Raw genomic sequence first — 12,333 nt, 5'->3', positions numbered from 1 at the left:
ATGTGCATAAAATTTAGCATGTTTTTTTCTTCAATTTTCACCATGATTGAAATTCCCTACCTTCTGTTCCTCCTCAGATTTTGTAGGAAAGGGGACTTGAGACTGGACCTTTGCTGTTGATGTAGATGGGACCTTTGCTGTTGATGTTGATGGGACCTTTGCTGTTGATGTAGATGGGACCTTTGATGTTGATGTAGATGGGACCTTTGACGCTGATGTAGATGGGACCTTTGTTGTTGATGTAGACTGAAAAAGAAAAATCAATTAAAAACCGATTTATTACACCAAAGCAAGACAAAATTAATGCCTTAATCATCTGCGTTTTATTTTGATTCAGTCAACTTAGCTTAACCCCATTTGTCCGTATGACAAAATTGAGTTAACTTAAATTCCGCTGCGGGTCAAGGAACTAACTGCTTATTGTCTCTGGTGAGTTACCCTTACAAAAACTCAAAGAGCTGATCCTGTAATGCTTTAGCAACATACTAAATCTGTTTGAGTGTATTGATTCCTAAGTTGGTGAAATAAATTTCTAGTATGGCTCACCTCTATAGAATCAGCCCCATCACTACTTTCCACATCTGCAAACTGAAACAAAGAAAGATGAAGGAAAATACCATAAAGAAGCAGCAAATGGTACAAGTGTAAATAACATATAATCTACTACAGCTAGTAAAAATAACATGAAATTTGTCTTCTTGTCTTTGTCATTGTTGTTTTGTGTTGTTTGTATTTCTTCTGTTTTGTCCTTTTGGTTTAAAAAATATATCATAAAATCAGCCATCTTTCTTTTGTGTGAAAATGTTTAATAAATCATAGACATTAACACCATGGCTGTCGAAAGATTAAAAAAACATATAATCTACTAAGTATTTTAAACAATATACATTATGCTGCCTTCATTCGAGTATCAGGTTAAAAACATCACCCCTTGTTATTCAATGCAAATTCTTGTCTCCAATGGTAAACAGGTTTTTCGGTGGTACCTGTGTTTTCCCAATTGTTGGTTTAAGCGGTACCTGGAAATTGGAGGCTTAATGACACGAGGCACTAGTTTAACTCCCCTTGCATGGCAGAATTGCTGCTGTGCCAATTTTTACACATACCTTGCACACTACAATCAACCTTTCGATGCGATGTCGTGACTGTAAGAAACCACCATTGATAGCAGCTACCACCGAATCAGCCCCTACAAAGTCCACATGGCCATAACCATTTTCAAGCTGGACATCTTGAATCTGTCCAAACCGCTTGGTAAAGTACGTCCGCACATCTTCAGTAGTCAATCTTCTGCCGTCGATCAGAGTTAATCTGTTAGCTTTGTATTTATGTTTCTGAAAACAAAAGTCAATGTTAAACTACAGATTAATATGGGCTGATTCGAAATGAAATGATATACAATATATAAAGCACAAGCGAGACATACATGTACTTTACTTTGTAATGTCTATATGCAAAAGTAACAAGTGAATCATTGGAATCATACATGACTAACTGAGCTAAGCGATCACATGTAAATTTAGGTAATAATCTTACCGGTGTTTTCCTCTGGAAGCATCGTAGGTAAACATGTTCCTTCACATAATGCCGTGACATGAGTTGATCCTTGTATGCTTCCAGAGCATCATCAGCGGACTCAAAGGTAACTAAGCAGGTGTTTTCTGGTCTCTTGATTTCAGACACATGCTTGACAATCCCATATTGACTGAAGTACTGAAGAAGTTTGGTCTCTGATATCTTCGGGTGCACATCCGAGACACAAAATACATTGCTTCGTGATGATGGAATCTGCAAAGAAGAAAGTTAAATGAAATATATAAATGCACTTGCGAAAATAAGAACTATAATTATGCCGTAAGAAACAAATCAGATCAAAATTGTACACTCTGCCAAATATATAGGCTTTTTACATGATGCAAGCCTGCAAATAAGATGATCGCAATACATATTTTTTAACACAGTATTAATTATGACTTATTTTGAACATAAGGGCGTGTTCTCACTCCAGACATGGGGTCTTGTACCTAGGTCCGAGTCCACATACAAGTGGACTCAGTCCACATTGATTTCGCGCTCTCACTAACACCAAAATGCTGATGTAGGATCGGGCCCACTTACCCGGATTTTACAATATCAATGCATGACCATGACATCACAAATTCTGTTGCATTGCAATTCATGTTTTGAGCCGAACTCACAGCACAAATCAAACTTTACTATAGACTATCAATTTTAAAAGATCATGTTTTATTTCCAGGCCCCTGGTATATTTCTTCAATCTATGGATATATTTATATTTTGTGATAAGTCTGATAAAGATCTGAAATAAAGAGCCCCAGTAAACAGCTCTAGAAACTATCTTATATTAGGCCTACATGTATACAATGTACAGTGTACAGTAAAATGAGAGAAATACATTGGGTTGTTATTTCCAGTGACGTGGGCGGCCATGGAATGCCAATCCATCCTGTTCTTTGTCAATCTCAACAGCTTGATGTTATCCGCACCCGTCCAGGCTGCGATACTCTGAAGATATGTTGTCCTCTGGCGCCCTCTGTCTAAACCATGGGCCTGGCCCATAGGGCCCAAAAAAAGGTAAATCCGGCCCTGATTGTAGCTTATATAGATTGTGTGCTTAGCTGCAAGTCCCCCATTGTTGCTTAATGGTTTGTATTGGGCCACAGTGGTCAACAGATTCCAGTAAAAGTGTGATGAGGCTTGTGGGTTTACCCCTGCGCGTAACCCACTATAAATCACTTCCCTTTTCAAATGTTTAGCACCTTTCAAAGACATATCTGTGACATTTTCAGTAATGTTTTAGCAACATACTACATTTGTTTGAGTGTTCCAATTCCTAAGTTGGTGAAATAAATTTCTAGTATGGCTCACCTCTATAGAATCAGCACCATCATCACTACTTTCCACATCTGCAAACTGAAACAAAGAAAGATAAAGGAAAATACCATAAAGAAGCAGATATTTTGCAGTAAACCTTTTGACGAGAGCGTATTTTTAAGCATACGTCGCGTATTTGCTGTGTTGAAATGCACTTGTCTCTAATTAGCTACTGAGGCAATCTGCTGTTGCAGAGTAGAAATTTACGAATGAACTTTGCAGCATACGCGTTGGCAGCTCTGACTTTGCAACATCACGGTAGTACGCGCTCGTCAAAGGTTTACTGCGCCAGTCATGCATTGTGCAATGCACAACTAGCGTAAGCATTGCGCCCAACAGCGTGCACGCCATTCTATATCAATACACGATGTTATGAGTCTTTTTATGATTACTTATATAAACCAAACAAACTTTAGCTGAGGTGTTCAATACATTAGGCTATTCCATTGAAAATCCACACTACCCCTGTGGAAGATTTAGCTAAAGTCTTCCACAGAGGGAGTATAAGTTTTGAATAGAATAGACAATTGAGTAACTTCCATTTGAAATACTCACTCCAGCTGTGGAAGATATAGGTAAAACCATAATACAGGGGGAGTACAGGTTTCAAAATGATTAACACTGACCAATTATAGTTGAAAAAATTACTCCCCCTGTGGAAGGTATTTCCAAAATCTTCCACAGGGGTAGTGTGGATTTCAACTGGAATAGCCCATTGCTGCTGATGGACCCCATGATGACATTGGCTAAATAAGATGAATTTTTGCCTGTAAGATTACAAATTTGTGACATTCCTCAGAAGTCATTTTAATGTTCTCAATCTCAGACTAGGTGCAGCATATCACTACAAGTACATCCATTGTTATTCAACTGTGAATTTTGAGGTATGGGAGCATGAAAATCCTTGCCTCCAGTGGTGAACTGATTTTTTTTTGTGGTACCTGTGTTTTTCAGATTGCTGGTTCCGCGGTGCCTGAAAATTGGAAGCATAATAACATGGGGCACTATCCTAACACCCCTGGCATGACAATATATTTGACATGTTTGCTGCTGTGCCAATTTTTACACATACCTTGCACACTACAATCAACCTTTCGATGCGATGTCGTGACTGCTGGAAACCAGCATTGATAGCAGCTACCACCGAATCAGCCCCTACAAAGTCCACATGGCCATAACCATTTTCAAGCTGAATATCTTGAATCTGTCCAAACCGCTTGGTAAAGTACGTCCGCACATCTTCAGTGGTCAATGTTCTGCCGTCGATCACAGTTAATCTGTTAGCTTTGTATTTATGTTTCTGAAAAAAAAAGTCAATGTTAAGGGTTTACCGTCGTAACTAAACCATTCGATCAAATGTTTTTAAATTGACATATTTTGTACATTAATATGTGTAGATAATAAATCAGTAAAAAAAAAAAAACAAGGGTGCGGACCTCACTTTTGAGCTACAGCCGTTTTAAAAGAGGTGTACATTTTCAAAAATCTCTGTACACTTCAATGGCAAAATCAGCAATTTTCTCAAAATAGACAACCTTTTGCGTTGTAGGAAAAAATTGTATCGATAAAATTGTTTAAATTTTATATATGTTATGAAAAATAAAAAGCTCTGTAAATCGTGTTGGTATACACGCGCGATTTGATGCCGGATAAGCGTTCTTTTACGCATATGGCCACAAAAAGGAATTGTCTGTTTACGCAGGAAAGTTTTCACTGTAAAAAAAGTTACCATAATAGGAACAATTATTCTAATGATGTTGATTATTTTAAAAGACTTCATGCCTTAATATTCTTTTATAGTATAGCCAACATCACTTTTTAACAAATTTCTACTTTAAAACAATATCCTTGATCATATCGTTATGAATTCGGCAGAGTGACAAATCGCGATTTTTTAGCAAATTGAGTTTTTGTATGCTTATTATTATGTTTCAGATTATCTTTTATTTGACCAAAAATTAATGGCAAATCTTACTCACCGACGTAGTTATTGACATTTTGATTGGGATGAATCGCGCTAAGTGCGATAAATGAATTCGGCAGAGAGACAAATCGTATACTTAGCTGTAGAAATCATGTTGATCTATAGTATTATATAGCGGGATACCACAAATTTTCTATATTACATGTCCTATACTAATATATTTGATACCAACGTATAGCTGTAGGTATCTTCTATCCAGTGATACCAAAAATAAGTACTTATATTCCCCACATGATATTGCTAGTTTAATAATGTGAGTGCGTGCCGTGAAATTTGAAAATCGCGGAAAATCATACGCAAAATATAAGCCAATATTGTTATTTTTGCTTTAAAATCCTTGAGTTTTTGCTAAATATTACAGAGATGACTATTTATAACTTATATAGCAACTTAAGTCTACATAGCCTTATACAACAATCAGATCACATGTAAATTTAGGCCGAGGTAATAATCTTACCGGTCTTTTCCTTTGGAAGCATCGTAGGTAAACATGTTCCTTCACATAATGCCGTGACATGAGTTGATCCTTGTATGCCTCCAGAGCATCATCAGCAGACTCAAAGGTAACTAAGCAGGTGTTTTCTGGTCTCTTGATTTCAGACACATGCTTGACAATCCCATATTGCATGAAGTACTGAAGCAGTTTGGTCTTGGATATCTTCTGGTGCACATCCGAGACACACAATACATTGCTTCGTAATGATGGAATCTGCAAAAGAAGAAAGTTAAAGGGGGGTAACCCTGTTGGTTTTGGATATGGATTGTCTTTAAAATTACATATAATATCAAATATTGTCCCCTTTATGCAGCTTTGTGAAAAAAACGAGAGCATTTTCTGCGTAAATGTGAATAAATAGCAAAATTTGCAACCTAATACTTGGTATACGTGAATTGCATTCTGGGAAGGCAAGCAATAACATGTGCCGTAATTCCCGTTCGTCATGTGCCATGCGTGCGTGGTTGCACTGACATTAACCAAGCTCCCCGTACTGTACCTAGTCTAGGTACACATTCCAATACTACGGTTACATTTCCCCACAACCAGTCTTTTTCGTGTTCGCCTGTATATCGCTCATGATGATTTTTGTATATGGCATAATGGCAATAGAGCTCAATAACAAAGCAAAACAGAAATGCCACGACGACATGCATGAATGCTGGTAATGCCCGTATTGAACGGAAAATTTAGATTTTTAAAAACTCTTTTTCGTACCGATTCAGAAAAAAAAAGAAACCAAATATATTTCCCCTTGCAATATGTACATTTCAAATGAATGTAAATAATTTTAGGTTTAAAAATGGAGCAGAAAAAAAACTATCACCACCGGATTTGAACCGGGACCTCTGGTACCAAAATACGTCCACTCTAACCAACTGCGCCACACGGGCAGCTTCTAATTTCGGAAGGAATTTTGAAGCTTTATAGTAACTGAAGTCTCTTCAGCAGTTATTATGTTCGCTCTTTTCATTCAATGTGAATGACGTGAAACCAAACTAGCTGTTGAGGAGACTATAAGTATCTACGATAAGCCTGTCCAGAATTCCAGAAATTGGTAGCCACCAAGGGAGGTATATTGGCATGAATTCTCCGATTTCTCTGGAAATACATCGACCTGGAGCGTCAAATTTCAGAATAGGAATAAGAAAAATAGGATCTATTTTGTGATACCAAAAACTCATTTACAATGACAAACATCTGGGGGGGGGATGATGTTGTCGATCGGGTTACGGACCTTTAAATGAAATATATAAATGCACTTGCGAAAATAAGAACTATAATTATGCCGTAAGAAACACATCACATCAAAATTGTACACTCTGCCAAATATATAGCCCTATTGCATGATACAAGCCTGCAAATAAGATGATCGCAATATAATACATACAGTATTAATTATGACTTATTTCGATCATAGTTGGGACTTTATAGATGTGGGCAGAAACAAAGCCCAAAACAATTTTTGCCATTCTTATCTAAGCTGAACAAAGTGTACACATGTCAATTCACTGTTTGGGTAATTTGGCTGGGTTATTGGGTTCATGTTGGAACATTTAGCACAAGTAGTCAATCAATGGGCATTGTAGATAAAAAATTTTATGTGTTTCCATTTTGGAGCAATGTTTTACACCTGTCGTAATAAAACAGCTGCAACCAAAGCAACTAGTCCCTGATCAAGAACCAACTCCATCATGTTAATGTGTCACTCATGGAGGGAGGGCAAATAGTGTACATCTAACTTATTTTGCCATTTGCCTAGTAAAAAATAAATAAAAAATGTTGCCATTTATATAGCGCCTTTCACATGTATCAAAGCACTTTACATTTATTCCGCAGTCGTTAGAATATGTCAGATGCCATACAATGCCCAAGGGATGCTCATACCTTTGGGCGGCGCTCAATGGACAATATTCCTAACAGCTCCCCATTTCACCCCTGGGTAGAGAGAGGCAAGAGAGGTAAAGTGCCTTGCCCAAGTGCTCAACACGATGGCACCGCCGGGGCTCGAACTCGCAACCCTCCGATTGCGAGGTAGAGCACGTACCGCTGCGCCACCGTGATTTAAAGTGTTTCTTGTTTGTGTGTAATGCATTGTGCCAATAACATATATTAAGTAACACATATTAAGTATTGTTTATTTTAGGCTCTTGGTGATAAAAGCAGGAGATACGCTATTTTGCTCTCCATTTGTGACAAGTCTAAATGTTTGATTTACCAGCAAACACACAAAAATGTTTTGGCAGACGGGCAGTTACGAGTTGGTACTCTTTGGTTCTAATCTCTTTGGTCATGCTAAATCAAATTACCATCTCCAGCAATTTCCATTTCTCTACATGCCAACCGGTCAAATGCTTTTAAAGTGTTTGTATCCACTTCCCATCTTTTATTTCGGATAGTTTTGAGTAGTGCATAATCAAAAGATTAGTGCATAATCAACATTGACATTACATACCCGCACTTCTTGAAGAGGTTCTGTAGTATTGGGTTCTTGAGATTGCACCTGTTCTGAAGATGTAGACTGGAAAAGATGACATAAAAAGAGTTATGGACATATGGTGGTTCATCAATCTTTATTGGCATAGCTAGCAAAACCAATACAAGCAATGTATATCAGGGTCAAACTACAGTAACTATTTCTTTGAATGAACGCAGTTGCATGCGATCGTATTTCAAAGGACACAATTTGGGTGGGGCAAAATAATGATCAAACAAATGAAAAGACATTGGAAATACCAACCAATCAAGAGTGACTGAAGAGGTTCATCAGGTCTGTTAATTAATCAGCTGTTTAGAGTTTATTTGTCAAGACCAAGTGAAAAACTTACGTTTTTCTGCTGACAGTTTCGCCAGAAACCTTCTGGCTTTCTCAAAGCATTGATGATGTTATTGACCAAGATCTTAAAAACAGAACATTGCTTGAAGTCGAGGACATCATGGAATTAATGAGCTTCGTCCTCACTACAACTTACTTTCAGTTCAGAGGCGCCATTTATAAGCAAAAGTTCGGTGTCGCGATGGGATCACCGGTAAGCCCGATCGCGGTAAATATGTTCATGGAATGGTTAGAAAATCAGGCCATTCACACTGCCCCCTTAGATTGCAGACCACGCATGTGGAAAAAATATGTTGATGACATTCTGGAAATAGTGAAGGAGGGCACGACGGATAGTCTTACCGAGCACCTGAACAAAGTAGATCCCACAGCGAGCATAAAGTTTACATATGAAACTGAGAAGGATGGACAAATTCCATTCCTTGACACCTTGATCATCAGAAAACCAGACAATACTGTGAAATTGCTCGTCTATAGGAAACAAACGCACACAGATCAATATCTGTCCTTCTCATCTCACCACCCCCTACACAAATTAGGGGTCATACGCACTTTGCTAGACAGAGGTGAAAAGATCATCACCGAGGATGAGGACAAAATCGCAGAAGAGAATCACATCAAGAACGCGTTAGAAATGTGCGGTTATCCTAAGTGGACAATGGAAAAAGTTAAAACAGACAGAGCCAACAAAGTCAAAAATAAGCCAAACAAAAAAGACAATCCAAATGCGGAAAAGAACAAAGGATGCGTAGTGATCCCATACATAGCCGGTGTCTCGGAAAAGATAAGCCGTATCATGAAAAAGCACAACATCGCGACGGCCATGAAGCCCCATACTACCATCAAAAAGATGCTTGTTCACCCCAAGGACAAACAAGAGAAAGAAAGAACTGCCAATTGTGTTTACGAGATACCATGCAAAAGTTGTCCCCAAACATACATCGGTGAGACCAAAAGGCAATTTGGCGTCCGTATGAGTGAGCATAAACGGGAAGCAGAAAAAGCGGGCCAGCTTAAATACACACGCTCCAAAAGAACGGAATCTCTTACGGAAATAAATAAATCCGCAATTACTGATCATGTGTCAAGAGAAAACCATATCATAGACTGGGACAGTTCATCAATCATCGACAGAGAAGAAAATCGCAGAGCAAGATGGGTGAAGGAAGCAATTTGGATTCGCAAGAGAGGGGACAAGACCATGAACAGAGACGAGGGTAAGTTCTTTCTAAGTCACATCTTTGATCCTCTGCTCAAGACCACCGCTGGAGACAGGAGTACTACTTCCGGGAAAACCAAAACATCCGGTCAAGTTTCCCGCTCCAAGCAAATGGATCAATAACATCATCAATGCTTTGAGAAAGCCAGAAGGTTTCTGGCGAAACTGTCAGCAGAAAAACGTAAGTTTTTCACTTGGTCTTGACAAATAAACTCTAAACAGCCAATCAAGAGTGAGTTGGTTCAATACCACATCTCGCAGTGTATGCAGGTGTTTAACATGCTGTGTTCATTCAAACAAAATTTTTACTATTGAAGACCAAATTAAAAAGACTAGTTTGCGTCTGACATCAGGGCAAAAGCATGGTGTGATTAATTGCTGACCTGTGCAGTATGGCGTTTTTGGTCTGATTGACAAGACGTCATACGCAAACTTGTCTTTCTAATTGATCTTCAGTTATAATGACCCTGGTATGGCGTAAGGCTACACAAAAGATCACTATATAAACGACAATGCAATTGACAAGTTAACTGCAAAATGATTTTCTCCTGGACATGGTACTTTGGTGGGTTGCTGTGGCTAACAAGGGGTCCCAGAAGTAGCTCCTTCTAGGACAAAAAGTATTGAAAATTGCCCTGGCCATTGTGAGACCAACAGATGATTAAAGTAACTGCATATTCTTGATCAAAACTCTTTATTGAAGGCCTATTCAGCAATTTTCTGTACAAAATATTTTGTCTAACTGTACCAACAAACGATCAAGAATTATATGTGACATGATCTGCTCCATGTGGGCCAAAGGCGGCATTTTTGAAAATTGAGTTATTATGGTTATTACTTTATACAAACATTAAACTATCATATACTGAAAACACCAAAGGTCTACATGTAGTATACTTGATTCATAAGTTCTGAAGTTTTGTGATGTGTATTTTCTTATGTATTTTATTGTTTTTTGCTCTATATTTTTACCTTTATCTCAATTTCAAATTTGCTGCCCTTGGCCCCCATTGACCAGACCGTGTCACATATATAGGGTGATTTTATCACAATATATGTCTATTGCATAAAGCATGCAAATTACCCACTCAATAGTGTAAATTGATATATCCCCGATATCTACTGCAAGCGCTGTAACCAAAATTCAGCATCACAGGTTTGTCATACAACAAGAATGAAACAGATGTAATAAAAGTACAGACATACTTTAATTACATCTTTGTCTTTATCAGATTGCTGTCAAATTTGCCATTTGCCTAGTTCAGTGGCACATCTATGCTTGTTCAAAAATTCAAAAATCTGAATTTCGATGAATTTGTTGGTGTTCTGGTTCAGTGATTGGACCTTTAAAATAAGGTATGAAAATTTGATATATGGCAAGAGCTTCTGGCACACATGACAGGAGCTTCTTTTGAGAGTATGGCTATACTAAAAAACGAGATTCCTTTTAGGCATGGTCCTCGCGTAGTACCCTTGCGACATCAAGCGTGTGCCATCTGACCTTGTTCACAATAACACATGCTGGACCTTAGAGTAGTATGCATATTTTTGCATTTTAAGCTGAATTTACACCAGTGACGTAGTGGTATTATGTTTACCTACATGTATATGCTATATTATTAAATTACAAACAAAAGCCCCTCCTCAATTGTCTGGGACCCAAGGGGTACTCAGTACAAATTACCATACAGGGACATGCATGCTGCAAACATGGGTATCATTTTTGGCCTTTTGGTATATCAATAACCCTCTATTTGCCTCTTTTGGTATATATATCGATGGGTCTTTTATTTTCAAAATTTTTGTAATTTTTTTTCCTGGAAAATAGCCCAATTTTGCCTTGTTGTAGCCAAAACTATGGAAATTTCCCAAAAATTTGGGGAAAATATAAAACCCTAGACAATTTGTGTTAAATTGGCTGAAAATTTAGACTTTTACAATATCAGCTGCACACCACTACCCAAACCAAACTTAAGTACCCACCGGGGTCTGGGATAGACTGAAATTATGCTCACCTCTTCTGTGCTAGTACCACCCTGTTTTGTCCTTAGATACTGAAAAACAAAAACAAAATTAAACATCAGACATATTACACAATGGTCTGTCACTGCTAACTTAATGTAAAAGGACTTAAAGTGAAAAGGAAACAAAAAAGGAGAAAACAAATTTGTTTCCAATATCTAAACAAAGTGCAGTATTTGTCTTGAACTATTGTTTAAGTTAATTTTCAACAAAATTGTGATTTTCAGTGGCAAAAATATGAGAATGTACTTCTATGCAATGACAAAATACAGTAAAATAATACATTTGGTCACCTATAACTTAGCCTATTCTTTCCTTCTGAAAAGTAATAATATCCATAGAAAATCAATGCTGGGTTTCTTTTTAAGCCTAATAAACAAACTGGCAACCAGTTTGGATTTTTTTCAAAGCTACATGTTTTAATTAATTAAAAGCCGCTGGCAATGTATACTAATCCAATGTGTCCCTGGATGTTCAATAGAAGCAACAGAAACATACTACTTTATCCAGCTTTGTAAAAAAAAATTAGTAGCAGTATTTCTCTGGTTTCCAACCTTGAATTAATTTAGGGTCTACAATGTATAACTTCCATTTTTTCATTTTTGAAGAAGTTTTTTATTCAAGTTTATAATGCTTTGTTTACTTCATATAATTGTTCAGCCTCAATGAAACCAAGAAATGTTAAACTTGTGTGTTGCCCAAACATGGGATTTTCCTACTATACAAATGGGGAATCCCCATACAGTTTTATTAACAGAAAAAAATCCTAATACAAGAGATGTACTGTGTAGTATGTTACAAATAATATGTTACAGCATAGCTGTATGTCATCATCATCAATCTTGCATTTGGAATATGAGGAATGTCCTTCAGATATCAAA

General features: G+C 37.5%; 1 protein-coding gene across 1 annotated transcript in view; it reads right to left on the bottom strand.

Moving 5' to 3' along the window:
• The window catches only part of LOC140137182 (uncharacterized), a 61,059-nt gene that overhangs the window by 4,576 nt on the left and 44,150 nt on the right, over positions 1-12,333 (bottom strand). Inside the window, exons 12-20 of the mRNA XM_072158834.1 lie at positions 11,446-11,484; positions 7,831-7,896; positions 5,337-5,588; positions 3,968-4,195; positions 2,890-2,934; positions 1,537-1,788; positions 1,107-1,334; positions 547-588; positions 61-246 (exon numbers count right to left, since the gene is read on the bottom strand). Coding sequence (XP_072014935.1) covers positions 61-246; positions 547-588; positions 1,107-1,334; positions 1,537-1,788; positions 2,890-2,934; positions 3,968-4,195; positions 5,337-5,588; positions 7,831-7,896; positions 11,446-11,484 — 1,338 coding nt within the window. The remainder of the gene's footprint in view (positions 1-60; positions 247-546; positions 589-1,106; positions 1,335-1,536; positions 1,789-2,889; positions 2,935-3,967; positions 4,196-5,336; positions 5,589-7,830; positions 7,897-11,445; positions 11,485-12,333) is intronic.

The sequence above is a fragment of the Amphiura filiformis genome, chromosome 17 (genome assembly GCF_039555335.1).
Source record: "Amphiura filiformis chromosome 17, Afil_fr2py, whole genome shotgun sequence".
Classification (NCBI taxonomy): Eukaryota; Metazoa; Echinodermata; class Ophiuroidea; order Amphilepidida; family Amphiuridae; genus Amphiura; species Amphiura filiformis.
The sequence above is the reverse complement of the archived record's forward strand: the minus strand, read 5'-3'. Positions and strand labels throughout refer to the sequence as shown.